At 44.4% G+C, this 16883-nt stretch overlaps 2 protein-coding genes across 3 annotated transcripts in view; both read right to left on the bottom strand.

Moving 5' to 3' along the window:
- Positions 1-16883, bottom strand: part of LOC125882018 (uncharacterized) — a 381147-nt gene that overhangs the window by 226651 nt on the left and 137613 nt on the right. The window lies entirely within an intron of this gene.
- The window catches only part of LOC125881973 (phospholipid phosphatase-related protein type 4), a 48632-nt gene continuing 33283 nt past the window's right edge, over positions 1535-16883 (bottom strand). The window contains exons 3-7 of one of the 2 annotated variants that reach the window (XM_049565507.1): positions 15488-15617; positions 15087-15282; positions 7739-7796; positions 5785-5958; positions 1535-5332 (exon numbers count right to left, since the gene is read on the bottom strand). In XM_049565507.1, the coding sequence (XP_049421464.1) occupies positions 3614-5332; positions 5785-5958; positions 7739-7796; positions 15087-15282; positions 15488-15617 (2277 nt within the window). In that variant the 3' untranslated portion in view covers positions 1535-3613. Of the gene's footprint in view, positions 5333-5784; positions 5959-7564; positions 7623-7738; positions 7797-15086; positions 15283-15487; positions 15618-16883 lie in introns of both variants that reach the window. The other variant, XM_049565508.1, reaches the window with a different exon arrangement.

The raw sequence follows: 16883 nt of genomic DNA, 5'->3' as shown, positions 1-16883 counted from the left end.
AAACAGTCTTCTTTCAGCTTTTTCCCAACAGTCACGGTCCTGATTGGACTTTGAGTTAATGACAAAAAAAAAAAAAAGAAGAAGAATTAAAAAGGAAAGAAAGACTATTTCATTTGAGATCACTACCAGCAGCATAAGGAAACTGTTTCTCAGAGAACTGGCGATCTCTACTAGCCTATAGCATTTGATTTACATGGGTTGGATCTGGTAGAAAATCTGCTGGTTGCTTTATGGCACAAAAGGAAATTCTTTGACAGCACAAATCTGGAAGAAGGTGCTGCTCTTCCAGTGGATTCCACGCTTATCTCGCTCAGCCAAGCCAAAGATCCCAAAACATTTTCCTTAAATGATGACAGTTATACTGAGGTATTACAATCTAACAGCAGTACTGTATATCCTTGTCAAAATGCTACATGTTGTACCTGCACGACAAATCAGGTTTGATTTCTGACTATGGCGAGCACAGTGCTTTTTATAAGAAAAGGATGATTTAAAAAAACACTGCAACATTTTGGGAAATATGTTTGCTATCTGACTCAGAGTCAGAAGAGAAGACCAATAGCAGTCTGACCTCTGTGCATCCAGTACAGGAACAGGTCCCTGATATGTTTAGCTCAGCACAAAGGCTGGTGGCCTCCACCTTAGGTAATAAAAAAAGCCTTCCAGCAACTTTTGTAGCCCAACAAAGCAACATACACAAGTAGGAACAGAAAATGAGATATGGTGGTACTTATGTTTTGCAACCTTTGGAACTATTTTTGGACCAACAACTCCTTGGCACAAAGACGAAAAGCCAACTGTTGCTTCGTCTACGTCGCCTCACGTCGCCCTGTGTCAGTTGCATCTGAACACACTACACGGACTACATCTGACGGCCAAGTAGCACGTACGTTCTGCGCCTGCGTGAGAGAGAGCGGAGTGAGAGAGTGGTACATCCTGTCAGCCGAGGGGTTTCCTATCTGTGCAGCCGAGCACCGCAGCACCTCCACGGACTATTACATCCAGACGGTCCCGGTGTTTCCTCCGCAGGCTCCACTTCACTCAGCTGCCCGATAAACCCGCTGCTTCTTCCCACTTTAACCTGAATAACAAACCAGGGCTCGGTGCTCCGGTTGGATCCAAACGGAGAGCCGGGGCTAGCTCAGAGACTAGCGGAGGCTAACTGGCTGTGCTTCCCTCCGGTCATGCTGCGGCTAACGCTCCGCTAGCCGCTCCCAGCTAGCTCCGGTTTGTTATTCAGGTTAAAGTGTGAAGAAGCAGCGGGTCTGTGGGGCAGCTGAGTGAAGTGGAGCCTGAGGAGGAAGCACCGGTTAGCCCCGGTTTCACTACAGGCAGAGTCACTCGCTACAGGGGCGAGGAAATAAAACCTGAACAGCCAATCAGAGTGATCTCTCTCACCGACAAGCTCCACTGCCGATTCAACATGCTCAATCGGCCGAAAAGCCGCCGACGCCGAAAAAACTAGGGCGACAGACGCTCACCGACGACCCGACTTTGGTCGATGGCCGACCGTCGGCTTGGTGTGTCAGGGATGTTTCGTGGACTCTAGCAGCAGCTACAGACTGAGAAAACAAAATTGAATTCACTGTGCGACTCAAAGTCTCGCGCTGGCAGCTACTGGCAACTTTTAAGGTGGAAGGTTTGCTTGCATGCTCACTCAGTGCACGAGTTGATGACGTGAATCAATCAACACAACTTAAATGTTACGATGATGACTCTAGACATGACATTTGTTTTAATTGTCTCTCTTACGACATACGCTAGCAACACATTCTCATCCAAAGTCGTCACGTCACTGCTTTGTCAATGGACTTTCACGTCTTCATATTACAGGCTAGGTGTCATTGTGCATCTGCTGTTGATGTTCCTACCAACGTCAAGAAAAGCACATGGTTAGGTTTAGAAAAACAACATCATGGTTTGGCTCTACATTGGAAGTGAACACCTGCGTTTTGGACCCATACCGCTGCGAAAGGTTTCTGATGCCAAAATCACTAACAAAGTGGTGTTATTTGATGACTTTGGAATGAGAATGGGCTGGCTTCAGAGATTTTAGATTTTTAAACGTTTAAAAGATGTATATGAATTTAAACCACATTAGGTGAACTGCATGGCATAGCGTTGTTCCGCAGCACTACTCACCTGCTCTTGCCTGACAAGGACTAAATGCACAACCCAGCTAATTTTAAATATCCCATCTGGAGAGACTCTCACTCCAGACTGTTCTTTTTTGCTCTGAAATATCGCTGTGCAGCTTTGTTCTGTGGACGATAAACCAGGTGAGATGGACGGAGCATGAGTGACAACAAACGTCTGTTAAGAGTACTGTCTGCGGTGGAAACGCTAAACGGCTCGAGGGTCTCGGCACATGTTTCTAGGGTTCTACAGGTACTATACCAAAAATTTCTGATGGAAACGTGGCTTAAGTGTATGCTATGGCCATCATCAGTTTTAATTATTTTTAGCTTTGTTTCCGAGAAATCGTTTTGGTATGGCCGCTGTTCACCTTTTGTAATTTCACTGGGAGAGATCCACGTCCATACAAGACTTGGAAGTCCTGGACCTGCCTGTTGCCTTTCCCCTAAATTTACTACCTCGCTGTGAGTCTGGTGATGTTAGCATTTGGTTGTGGGTTTGACAGCAGCAAGTGTGTCTCTCAGAATGTTCATTTGATAGCTGCGATGGCTGCTTTTACGCAGATGAAAACCTGCCTAATTCATGTGGGTAGCTTGAGGTCGAGTATTGCATTGAGTTTTGCAGATGGACTGATTATATTTAAGGTTAAGTTAGCATGACGTTCCACTGTTTTGCTGTTTTTCTGCTCTTTTGTGCTGTAGATATGGAATTGGTAGGAAATCCAAATGGATATCAAGATAAGGTCAGGGTTTACACTATACAAGGTACAGTAAACACATATTTCAGTGCAAGTCACAGCATATTTGACTTCATAGCTACAGAAGGAATGCTAAGCACACTTATGGTTCAAAACAGTATTCTGTTGAGTATGTGGTATCTGTACAGAAAAGAGACGAAATACAAAACATATCTCTGTCACATATTAATGTCATTGTTGCTCCATCTAAAATAATTCTTTCTTTATCTATTCAAATTGTACAGTATGTTGTATAGTAAATAGTATTTTGTGGTGTAGCACCCTTTTCAAACATACACAGTATTTACAGTGCAGGGAAGTAAACACTGGCTCCACAGCTATGGTACAATTATTTTGCTGTGGTTTGCTACAGTTTGGACGTCACTGTGCGACTTGCTTTTTTCTTTTTTTCTGATGATTTATATCCAAAACATACGGAACTGTTTATAAAAGGTTCTCCTGTTCCCAAAGCACTGGCACAGCATCGACATTACAATAGGTTTCCTTTGGAGTGACCACAAAAGTACACAGTGATTATTTCTACAACACTTAAAAGGTTGTGATTTAGTGTAAACATGTACAAAAATCTCATGCTGAATAAAACCTTTTCTTTTGAAGTTATTATGGTAATATACAATGGCAGGTAATACTGACTTGTCACAGATATGGGGTTCTCTGAAAAATCCAGCTGTCTTGCATTTTTAGCTACATCTTCTCAGACGTCTCGTGCCGCTCCGCACGTTAGTCCTTGAAAACAGGAGTTATCGACGTTCCCTTGTAGAAAATGTTCCGGGCGTTGTCGGGGCTGTTGGCTCTCTCTGGAATCAGGATGATATTATTGCCTTTTCTCCGCAGTGTGGATTCACGACTGGAGGCGACGGAGGGTGTTTCTGAAGCACTCTCTCCACCCCCTCCTCCTCCTCCTCCTCCGCCACCTCCTCCTCCAGATCCAGAACCACTACCATCCCCTGGAGTGACCCGTATGGTAGAGAGGCCCTGGGGGTGGAGCCTGTGCTCTGACTGGCCGGTGTTCTGGGTGTGAACAGTAACTATGGGTGGGGTGCTAACAGTGGCAGTGGTGGTAACAATGTGATTGACACGCTTCCTGTCAATCGACCCTTCACGTACCGAGTCCGAACTTTCCGAGTCTCTGTTTAGATCGTTGAGCTCAAAGGACTGCCTCAAACTCCCACCTCCTCCTCCTGATCCTCCTCCTGTTCCACTGGGCCCTGTGCCTCCACCTGCTCCAGTGCCATGATCCAGGGAGCGCCACCTCCATGATCCGCTTCCATCTGTGGACGGAGCTTGGATCACCGGCTTGTTGTTTTCAGGGTGGGCCTCTACTCTGACAATTGCTCCAGTGCTCCCTGAAATACTGCCTGTGGTGCTCCCTAGTGAGCTGGGCCCTGTGGTGCTGGTGGGGTCTTGATCAGTTAGTGCCCTGTAACGAACAGAACCTTGGCAAGTCCCGCTGGTGCCGCAGCCTATGCTGCTCTCATCTAAGCTCTTGGAATGGGTCTGCAGTAGGCCCTGCTGCTTGGACATGGCAATCACTTGCAGGATTCGTGGCTGGGTGTTCTGCCCATTATCGTTAGTCCTGCAGGCTGTAGTCTTCTCTGCTGCCCTTTGCCAGTTTGCCTGTACTGTGCTGTTTATTGTTGACACCCCCTCACTCCCTACTCCTCCCCCCGTCTTTGGGGAGGTGGTGTTGTAATTCTCATGAGCTTCCTCCGGTATGTGGACCAGCTGTGATGATCCAGGTCTAGACTGCATGGATATCCTGGCCCCTCCGGTGATGCCGCTACAGTTACTGGGCAGAGTGGTACTAGCACCTGTTGCCAGTTTGGACATGTATGCATGACCATCAAAGCCTCCATTCAGGCCCATAGCAGATGGCTCAGAGCTGGATCGGAGCTCCATGCTGCCGTGGTGGTGCGGATGCTGGGAGGACTGGCCAGATGAGGAATCTACAGAGGAGGAGAAGGAGTCTGGGACCTGCAGGGAGCACTTATGGTTGTTGTTCTTACTTTTCCATTGAGACAGAAGCTGCTTTGAGCGGCTGGAGTCCATGGAGGCATGGTGGAGGGTGGCAGCATGACGTCTGGCTGCTTCCTCATACGCTGCCATGGCCTGGGGGGTGTGGACCCGAGGAAGGGTGTGGCTAAAGGTCACCATGGCGTCTTTACTTTGAGGGCTGCGTGGGGAGATCACCTCTACGTCTGCACTGGAACGCTTCAGACTGTCATCAGGTCTTTGCTGTTGAAGGCCTCTGTGGAGGAGGCCCTCAGAGTGGGAGGTGGGTATGCCAGCCTCCCCAGCCATGCTGGCTTTCATTTGCAGGTGGTGGAGTACAGCCTCCTGGCTTATGTGAGGCAGGGAGCAGGGGGGGCGGTGTAGCATTGGAGGGGGACTGGCACTGGCCTCCTCACTCGGCTGAAAATTCCCAACAGCGTACAACCCCTGGAAACAGAGGAAACAGAAACATAAACTACAGTGAAACATTTTACTAAGTTTACTTGATACCTTCATGACTTATTTGTTGAATAGTTGAACAGATTTTCAGAAAACCTTGAGCTTTAAGAATAATTTCTGGTTTAACAAAACAGAGTGCAATGAGGATTTAATTGCACATGAATTAATTGGGTTATACTTTTTTAGAAATGTCAGCAGTGTGCCTCTATGAGCACAACATCTGTCAGTTGGACAGTCCACCACTTTGGTCCAGATCAAAATATCTCAGCAATTACTTGATGAATTAATTTGAAATTAGGTACTCCAACGAATGAATCCCAATGACTTTCATCATGAAGGACTGCTGCTCTCAAACTTAAGAGAACAAAACCACCTCCAAACAGGCCTTTTGAAAAGGTAACACCGTTGGAAAAGAGGCTGCTGACTGGACTGGCCCCTACCAGGTAGACGGCGATAGCTCCTCCGAGCAGGAAGCCCAGGTAGACGTCGATAGCGTGGTTCTTGTACTGAATAATCCGGGTCAGACCACAAATGATGGCACAGATGATGAAGGAGAAGACCAGTAGGGGCTTGAGCAGCTTGGATGAGTCCGTCAAAGTGCTGTTGAAGTACATCTGTGGACACATAACACAGTTATTTTCCATTGTCCTTATGATTGCTGCTTTATGTTGTAGCTGCAGGCTTTTCCATCACCGCTGCCAGCAGCATTATTCAGCACTGAGCTACAGATTGAGTAAAGACTAACCTCAATCAAACTCTGATCAAAACTAGGCAGAGCTGATCTCCCAATCTGACCTCATCATGCTCACAGACTGAAGAGAAAAACTCCAAACCAACCTTTGAAAAAAACCGGTAGAAACCTCTAATATTCTGTTATCCTTTGGGTTTCTGTTTGTGTTCCTTGTTTCATGTTATTCGCTCATGTTTAATCTGCTTCCTGTTTTATTTTGTAGGTTCTCTCCTCATGTGTCACGTCTGGTTTTACTTCCTGTCTTTGTGTGTTTTCCCGCCTGTCTTCTGTCACACCTGTCTCGTTAGTCCCTCCCTGTTCCCAGAGTCTTCCCTTCACACCTGCTCTGTATTAGTCTTGTCTGCTCCACCCTTGTTGTCAGCCAATCCCCATGTCCTCCTCCTCCAGCTGTGTCTCGTTCTTGTGATTAGTTTTCTGTGTCTATACCTGTGTGTTTCCCTTTGTTCCTGGTCAGTTTGTCTGTGCTCATCCTTGTGTTCTTGGTGTCGTTCCCTGCTCTGTTTCCTGCCTGGTGTCTTGTGTTGAAAGATGAAAGAGTTCATAGTATAGTATGTCGAAAAGAAAGTCATAGTATAATATATTTGGATTTCTTACCTGAGTACATTGTGTTTTTCCTGGTTGGTTTTCAGTTTAGTTTTGGTTCTGCTTTCATTCGGACTTTTACCTGTCTGCTCTGGATGTTTTTTATCAGCTGCATTAAAGTTCGCTGTTGTTAAACCTTAAACCTGCTGCTCTGCACTTGGGTCCTCCCTGAACTGATTTATGACAGCGCTGATTAAATATGAACCAAGATTCTGTTGCTGTGCTGCTTATTTCTAATCTCGATTTCTCCAAAAATGTTTTCAGAGACATATTACATATCGCATACACTTCAACTGTAATCACAGACTGTTTGTTACCAGCCAGGTGCCATATTGTTTTTGACGAGTAGCTCTCTCACATTATGTCACCCACCAGCAGATGTGTTTATGGATCATATATCCGTGTATGCAAGTACTAGAGGGTGTGTGATTATTGAATGTGTTTTTATATTTTTATTATATATATTTAATTAACACTGTACTGTTTAAATGTAGAATAAAATGTCTTTGGACACACTATATGATAAATGTTGCTTCAGCCTCTGAGCAGGCAGAGCGGTGTACATATTTGATTGACATCTAATCTGATCAATGCTGACGTTTACAGTTGAGTTTTTAATGCTCTGCTCAATGTGATAAAGGGAAACCGATGTGATCAATCAGACGGGCCACTCTGTCTTTTATCCTCTCCTGAGAAGCTGACACCGTAGAGATGAGTGGATTTAACAGTGAAGCAAAAATAGCGTAGAGGAGAGAGCCACGCAGAAAAGTTAATCTCAGCTAATTCCATCATCCACCACTCAGTGTTTCGCTCCTACTGTATCATCAGGCGCTTCATGGGAGGGTGAGCAGGGTTAAGTGTTTGCGTGGGCTCAAACTATTACTCACCGAAACATAGACAGCGGCGAAGGATGCGAGGGTAGCGTGCTGCGATGGAAAGGATTTTCTGCAAGAGATGAAAGAACAGAAATAGACTCAGCCAACGTTCACATCTGTGTGTGTGAGTCAACAGGAGGTGGAGAGAAGGTTTAACCACAGCCAACAACTCAAACTATTACTCACCGAAACATAGACAGCGGCGAAGGATGCGAGGGTAGCGTGCTGCGATGGAAAGGATTTTCTGCAAGAGATGAAAGAACAGAAATAGACTCAGCCAACGTTCACATCTGTGTGTGTGAGTCAACAGGAGGTGGAGAGAAGGTTTAACCACAGCCAACAAAACACAAGCCTAATGAGACATCTCAAACGCCACACTGCACACACACGGATGTCATGGGCTGAAAGACTGAATCAAATTAGACGCATCTTTTCATCTTCTTTACGCCAGAACCCAAAAAGTAACTGAACACAGGCAGGTAGACGGCTATGGAGCGGATGTTTACACTGCAGTGATGTCTTCATCTGCTGACACCGGCCAAGTACCAGAGGAACAGGTCTGATGTACGGTCACACGCTGCCGTGCAGCAGCAGGAGCTTGACTGTGTGCTACATAATGGAAGTGAACCTGTGGCCCAGTTTCTCCAGCTCCAACCCAATGACCTACTTCTGACAGCTCCTGATGCTCTCTCCTCCACCCAGCTTCATCTTTACTCCTGACTCTGCACGTGTGCCAGTGTGTGTGTGTTGTGGTGCATTCATGCAGTTGGCTGTATTTCTGTGTGTGTGTGTGTGTGTGTGTGTGTGTGTGTGTGTGAGTGTGAGTGTTGTACAGTTGTGTGCTCTCCTCCTTAAACCAGCATTTACAACATCTGTGGAATCATAAAAATTTCATTCACACATGAAAACTGATCGCACTGCTTCTGAATGAGCTGACCCACTTTAGCACAGAAATAACCAACACAAACGCTGTTGTGTGTTATTATGCATCTATTATTATAATAATGCATGTATTATTAGAAATGAGTAAAACACCATAGTTAGGGTTTGAAAATACTTAGAAATAACTACATTATATTGTTATTAAAATAAATATAAAGACTGTATTATCTTCATTAATATTAAATGAAATGGTTGGAAATTATTTAATATGTAATTTTATTCTCAAATAACACATTTTTTTTATCCCCCCTTGCAAATGATTCACATTGCCACCTTTAGTGTTGCTGGAGCCCACAGCAACGACGCTCTGCGATGCTTTTTTTTTCACATAATTTGGTCGGAATTAAAGAGGCAACAGACAGCATCTTTTCCTAAATATATCATGATGAAAATAATAAAATCAGACTATCAGCGTTTACATAGGTTACTTAGTGGCTGTGCAACCTTTGCAATAAGCTTCTGCCACCAGAAGCGAAAAGGAGAGTGATAAAAGAAGAGGAAAAACAAGAGTAAACCTCAGTCAGGCGTTCAAGAGATGGAGGGAGCTCCGTGACCAAAGAGGCTTCAAAACCCATGTCCAGCTAGCTTTCTTTCTAATGGATCAGTAAGTAACACGGCTAAATGTTAGCTAGACCAGAGAGGACTGGACTGTACTGGCTGCTAGTTCATTCCTAGCTGGCCAGCATCGCAAATCGCCGCAACCAGGGAGCGGGTAGCGAGTGTTGGTCGGCTGACATCCTGGTTGCCATTTACTGTGCAGCCCTCGGTACAGTGATACCCTCCCTTCCTTCTGTTCTCTTTACGGAGGCAGCTATCCACGGACATCGTAGCTAAGTTACGCCCAGCTAAGTGAACACTGGACTTTGTTTCCCATTCAATTTGAGCTCCAACCGGCCGCATGGTTTCCATAAGCTGTTTCTTCTAGAATGGGGACTGTTTGTACTGAGCATATTGGTATAATTCCACTGTGTCTACTGTTGTTTGTACTGGTACTGTACATATTGGTGTCATTTACTGTGAGCTGTTTGTACTGGTACTGTACATATTGGTGTCATTTACTGTGAGCTGTTTGTACTGGTACTGTACATATTGGTATCATTTACTGTGAGCTGTTTGTACTGGTACTGTACATATTGGTATCATTCACTGTGAGCTGTTTGTACTGGTACTGTACATATTGGTGTCATTTACTGTGAGCTGTTTGTACTGGTACTGTACATATTGGTATCATTCACTGTGAGCTGTTTGTACTGGTACTGTACATATTGGTATCATTCACTGTGAGCTGTTTGTACTGGTACTGTACATATTGGTGTCATTTACTGTGAGCTGTTTGTACTGGTACTGTACATATTGGTGTCATTTACTGTGAGCTGTTTGTACTGGTACTGTACATATTGGTATCATTCACTGTGAGCTGTTTGTACTGGTACTGTACATATTGGTGTCATTCACTGTGAGCTGTTTGTACTGGTACTGTACATATTGGTATCATTTACTGTGAGCTGTTTGTACTGGTACTGTACATATTGGTATCATTTACTGTGAGCTGTTTGTACTGGTACTGTACATATTGGTATCATTTACTGTGAGCTGTTTGTACTGGTACTGTACATATTGGTATCATTTACTGTGAGCTGTTTGTACTGGTACTGTACATATTGGTATCATTTACTGTGAGCTGTTTGTACTGGTACTGTACATATTGGTATCATTTACTGTGAGCTGTTTGTACTGGTACTGTACATATTGGTATCATTTACTGTGAGCTGTTTGTACTGGTACTGTACATTCTGCTATAATTATTTGCATTACTATTTGTTTTTTCTTCAGATAAATCTGATAATTGTTGCTCGGTCTCTTTACTCATTTATTTAGTAGAGTGTCCACACACCTTCTCATTCTACATATACATAGAGGTATACTGGTGGCTTTACAGCCTACATTTTATTCATTATCTCTGATCCCCACGCTCAGTTTGGTCGTTGCCACAGTGCGACGCAACACCGCTGACGCTAGGTGGCGCCAAGCTAAAAACAACAAATCCTATCTGTTGCCTCTTTAATATATATTTTTAAACACTTGAAGATCCACTCATTACTAAAAGTGTGTGTCATATAAAAACTAAAGTGATGGTCAAAGTTGTGAAATTTAAGGTGTGCTGATGGATTCACGTCATCAACTCATGACTCATTGAGTAACATTACAAGTTAACGTTCCACCTTAAAAGTTGCCGGCAGTCGGCCCAGTGAATGAAGTGATTTTTTTCTCTTTCATTTTATAGTTGTAGTTTACTGATGTATGAACAGAGGTTACATAAAACCAGAGTGAGCGTCCTCTACTGACCAATCAGACTGCAGGGTTTCTAGCTCCACCTTTTAGTACCAGATCTGTGTGCTAGGTACCCCAACAGAGGGGGGACCAAACATGGGGACGCTAAGGAACGCTTCTGTTGGGACCATCCACAACTTTTACTGTGGGAACGGACTAAATGTGTACCGAACTGAACTGAACTGTACTGCTTGGAGGAAATTATTGTGACACAGGTCATCCTTGGAACATTCAAGCTAGCGTCAATACGACCGCAATTTCTTTGTGCACTTGACCCAAATTTACCCCGCTGTACGGCTGACAAGATGCAGGGGTTCCTCTCATTGGTTGCCAGTGAACAGATTCAGTGAGAGTCGGATTGATGATGATGTCATGGCAGGTTGACACGGCGTCGCTACGATGATCAGCTGAGAATCCTGGCTACACTGAGGCAGTACTATCCACCGTATAAGATGAAACAGAGAAAAGGACCTGGTACCAAAGTGAGTCAAGTCGACTCGAGCCAAACCAATCAACAGTCCTTCTGCTGTTAAAATAGGTTAATAATACCCTTGGTGCACAACCACTGCAGCAAAATAGCTTTTCATGCTGCTCTGCAAACGAGACTGGAGCTAAAGCTGCCACAGAGAGAGTGGAAGACAGTGTTTATGCCAGGAGCACGAGGTTATATTTAGACCCCCATAGTCTGCAGCCAGAACCTATGTGTGTCCCAAAAACACCGGTCGAAACTAGCCTCATCGCCTCCGCCCTCATCCTTATGCTGTCTGACACACACACACACACACACACACACACACACACACACACACACACACACACACACCAAACCAATCTCCATTAAGGTCTCTGGTTTAATCAGAAACAGAGTGGGCTACAGACAGACAGACTCAGTGATGATGACTTCAGTTGAGTTGAGTCAGAGAACCTTCGCCGGGCGTGTTTAGTGTTGCACCTGTTTGTATTCTGCCCCGGCCGTCTCAGAGGTCTCGGAGAGCTTTTACATCGGGAGTTATGTCGCTGCCCCGATGTTGACCCTCGTTTTTTCCGATCACGTTGCCTTTTTGATTCTCTTTTGAGCTTTCTTGGCGACGAGGATTCCGTCTCCCGTGATGCTGCATGTGCATGATCCTGCAAAATGAAGTGCCTCTTGCTCCTGTCCTTCAGCTCCTCAGTCACGCAGCGCTGACCTGGCTCTCTACGAAAACGCCAAAGGCGGGGCTGTATGTCCCTGTATTCTCAAGATGGTGAAACGCAATGGAACCCCACAGACGACTTGCCCGCACAAAGTACAAACAAATCCGAAATTCTCCTTTTACGAGAATAAGTCAGATTATTGGTGGAGGTAATGAAACACCAGTGATGACATGTTTATGAATGCAGACATCGATTTTTGCCAGTAAACAACTGAAAATGTTACACACTGTCCCTTTAAAGCTGTGTGTCAGCCTTCTCTGCTACAAGCATTATTTAAACAAAGTACCATTTGAGGCTCACGTGTGCATGAGAATGGCACCAACTCAATCTGAGCCAAGACTGAACTACAGGACAGTCACAGGCTCATCTGTGTCACAAGGAAAGGACATAGAGAAAAAGAGAGAAAGGGGCTGCTCAAATCTGTCTCTGCACTTTTTCCAAGTGCCATACAAGTTAAATGTATCTATGTCTTAATGGTATTTATAAGTATGATACACAGATGTAAGTTGTTGATCTTATTTAACAGATGTAGGGGTACACTACCTCTACCTTGGCTGGGAGGAAATTTTAGTATCTGGACAGTTTTGAACTGTAATAAAATATCTCTGGACTACAGTGATGTCTTGAAACTGGTCTGACGCTGATGAGACAAGAATACACACATATACGTATGTAGTTGTTTTTCTCACAGTGAACGACGTATGTGAGAAAACACTATCGATTAATTGAAGTTAACATGGGACCCCATTTTACACCAACAAAACTACATCAAATCATCTGTTTACAAACTCTTACACAATTTGCAAAGCATAATTTAAGTCTTGTGTCGTTTGCTGTGATTTAACGTGGTCCCCTTTTTTCTGATTCTTCGTCCACCAGAGGCATGCGAGAAAGTCTTCTTCATGAATTCCTGGCACCACGACATGAATAATTAATATGTAAATGGTCATTTTGTGGCTGAAGTATTATTTAAATGCCATCATTCACTTTGAGGTCATGGTTTACATAATTTCAGGAAACAAAGAATATTTCCTTTGTTTCCAACAGGCCTCGACGCAGAGAAGAAAGCATTATAATGATCTGGTTTTCTCCAAAACCCATGCATAATCACAGAAACATGTCAGTGTTTGTCTTTGTAATCTCATTAACAAGAACATCAAAAGGCTATCCCCCTCTTTCTGTCTTCCTCTCTCTCTGTGACCAAAATAATTTGGCTCTGGAGCAGATTCCAGCAACAACAACAATAAAAAACAACAATCAGCAGAATCCTTCGTACGCATCAAGGCAAAGTGTGGTAATTAGGTGAAACCTGCTAACTGCTCCTCTCATGGTGTTACGAGGCATAACGACTCTGCCGGGTGATGGCTGCTGATTCTTGGTCATTTGTTGTTATTTTGCTGCCACCCTCCCGAAAATCAGCAGATAATGTGCGACGATTTTACTGTGGTTCCTTTTCCTGGTGTTTTGTGTGGATGCAGTTTGACGATCTGTAAGTCTCTCTAAAATGTTTTAATGCAACACTCAATCTGCCTATAGGCGTCTGGTCTGCTGGAAGTACAGAAGAAGAAGAAGAAGAAGAAGAAGAGGAAGAAGTTGTGTTTACAATGAACAGAAGCTGTAATGTTTGTTTCCCACATACCCCTGTGTTGTCCTACTTGCGCTTTTGCACCACAACTTAACTACAACACTCCTGCTGATCCATTTTGTCCTCAACAATGGAAGACGAGAGCGAGAAGAAAAGGCGAACGAGTGTATGGACCTTTCCTTCCAGCTCATGCCGTTCACGCCAGCCAGAGCCCCCCGCAGTCTGTGGATGAAGGTACGAACGACTTAATAATACATGACAGGGCGTTAATTATGAAATAATATACAGTTTACAGTTGACCTGAGGTTTGTATGACAGTCCGCATCACTTTACAGTTTTGATTGTGTCTTTAATTATTATTATTTTATTACCGTATGTCTTTATAGTTTATTTTATATCACAATTTACCACAATTTATCCAAACAAAAAACGTTTTAATAGGAATAACGGTAATCTAGGCTACGTTAACGGTAGAGTAAAAAAGATGTTACAGCTAATATACACATTATTAACAGGTAAATTCAAGAGTAAAATGTAATTTACCTGTTGGTTGGGCATCAGCATCAATACCTGGATCTGATGTAGATGCTGCCTTCTCCTGCAGCTCCTAATCCTCCTCATCATTTATCATTTGCAGCAGCAGTGCTGCGAACAACGTTATTTCCTCTAACGCCATGTTTCGTCTCCTAGGAGACGGACCAGCTGGACCCAAACGGAAGTGACGTGTACACAACTGTCCCAATTCTTCTTTTTAAACAGCGTCAGTCCCTTGCGCACTTACGCCCCTAACTGCACTTTCGGCAAGTGCACTTCAGGGAAGACTTCAGGGTGCAAGTGCGGGTATTTGGACAGGGCCTTAGTGTCCTCGGTTCCCAAACACTGACTGAGTGTTGATGTCACACAGTGGGAAACATGCTGCTGTCCAAACTCTTTTGGAACGTGCTGCAGCATCAAATTCAGAATGAGCGTATGTACCAAGTTATCAGTGTGAGCATTAAATATCTTGTCTTGTATTCTACTGAATATAGGTCATATATAGGTTTTGTTTTACACAGTGTCCCAACTTTTCTGGAGTTGGGGTTGTGTGTGTAAATAAGCAAGAGAAAAGAAGAATGTAGAGAGTATTTCTGTCAGAGAGGGGTCTGTGAGAGCAGCAGAGTGCTGAGTATGACTGACTGTGATAAAAAATGATTAATACTAATGAATGAAACTGAAAATCATTAAAAATAGAGGCTCATCTTTTATGTATGCCTGTTTCACGTAAAGACCTCTGTTGTTAAATATTTAAGAATCAGTGATTTTTTCGCTTTACCATTCTTGCTTTCTTGTCCAATAACATTTGCCTTATAATGTGCTTGCGATGCATCTCAGTGCACTTCATAGTAAAGTGCTTCTGTTAAACACAAACTCTGATCCTCTTGACTTAAACACAACCAGCGTGGTTCCCTGAAGCTTTCAGTGGCAGTCTTTATCTCGTCTTACCTCCCCTGGATGATGGCTGCAGGGTCCGCCCCTGAGCAGATATCCTCCATGACGTAGGGGTTCTGTTCGCAGCTGACGTTGAGCGTGGTGTAGTTGGGTTTACACACAGTGAGGAAGTAGGGTGTTGGGTAGCCCGTCATCAGCTGGAGGATGTCGGTGATGAGGGCGGTGGCACAAAGACCGAAAGCATGAACACCTGAGGAAAAAGGATGTGATGTCAAGGTTGGGAAACAGGCGGAGCGTTCAGACAGAGGTGTAAACACGACACACTTAAAACACATTCTGGCTTCAGTGGTTAGTGTAAGTTAGTGTTGGCTCTGGTTCTGTGTTGCTAAATGACTCATGAGTATACCGTTACCATCCTTTCAGACCAGGTTATAGACAGAAAAAAATCAGTGTACCGACGAAGCGAACAGCTCTGCGTATGAAGGAGTTGAAGTTGCAGCCCGCGGCGTTGATGTTGGCCTCGGCCCCGACGCCACTCTTCCTCCGAGACAGACAGCAGAACAGGATGGCCTCTCCGATCATTATCTGTTAACACAATACACAGCGGTCACATGGCGCTGCATGCAGCAGAGGGTGATTTATCCTGGACCTGAGGGCACTTTCAGCTTCCTGCTTGTTCACAAGGGCCAGCTTATCCCAGCATGCACTGGGTGAGAGGCAGGCTCCACCCTGGACATTTTTTGTGATGTATTTGTGACATTCATATTTCTATATGCAGTGTAAGTATTTCTACATCGTGCTTGGAGCCCTCTGGTCCATTAGGGGTCCTGCATCCTGGTGCTGCTGTTTCTAATTGTGTGCTGCATGTACCAAATGGAGGGTTGTCAGCTGGAGGAGCTCAGGCCTGCAGCAAAGCAACTCAGGCTTGTAGAGAATTTTTCCTAGTGGCCACTCATGGCGGCAAAAAACACCCTGCAGCCCAAAGAGCATTTCCCTCCCTGTAAAAGAGACATCTGTAAAACTGTTGACAGGTCAATTATGAATCTTTCTATTTTTTTAAGCTATGGTGGTTTTCTATTTATAAACTTTCCTCAAGCCGAGAGAAGCATTTTAGAAATCTGTGACATCATCACAACGCAAAGTCTATGAGCTTTTAATGAGAACGAAGCTTTTTGCTCGCTGTTTTTGTGTTGCTACACGCCTTGTGTTTCTGCGCTCTAGGCAGCTGCTGTTTTTGCTGAAACTCTCTGAACTCCTCGAGCTGAAAAAACTTCAACTCAGCAGAGAAACACCCCACGTCATCTCTGCTTTTTTTCCCCCATTGTCCAATCGGATGATTTGAGAGGCGGGGCTTCTGTGGTGGTCATGACAACAAGTTTACAGTTGGTAAACAATGGAGGAGAAACTGGTGGTAGTGGTTGCTGGATACCCAGAGCTATACGACTTTACAAAGCACAGTTAGCACCATCTGAATAGAAAACAGCAGATAAGTGCAGTACTGTAAACGTCCATGATGGAGGAGAAGCTCCTGGACCAACTGGTGGTACTCCCCATGATCCAGCCTCTTTTTTAGGGTCTCATGTACCCACACAGATCTCTGTTTATCTGCTGACAGCCTCTCACCCTCAACCACAGCTACAGACAGCACCCTCTGCCTCAACATGTCAGCAGCTACACACTGATTACTGCAGGATACACACAGTAAAAAACAGGAGATTAATTACACGTGCAGGTCAGGGTAAGGAGGTGGCAACGATAAAAAGGAGCAGCAAGTGTTTTTTTATTGGTGGCATTCAATTTTTTTATTTAAATAAAGGCAGTGCAGTGCGACTTGTGTTTTGCAACCTGCAA

Source organism: Epinephelus fuscoguttatus, linkage group LG21 (assembly GCF_011397635.1).
Source record: "Epinephelus fuscoguttatus linkage group LG21, E.fuscoguttatus.final_Chr_v1".
Taxonomy (NCBI): domain Eukaryota; kingdom Metazoa; phylum Chordata; class Actinopteri; order Perciformes; family Serranidae; genus Epinephelus; species Epinephelus fuscoguttatus.
This window is presented reverse-complemented; position numbering and strand designations above follow the sequence as displayed.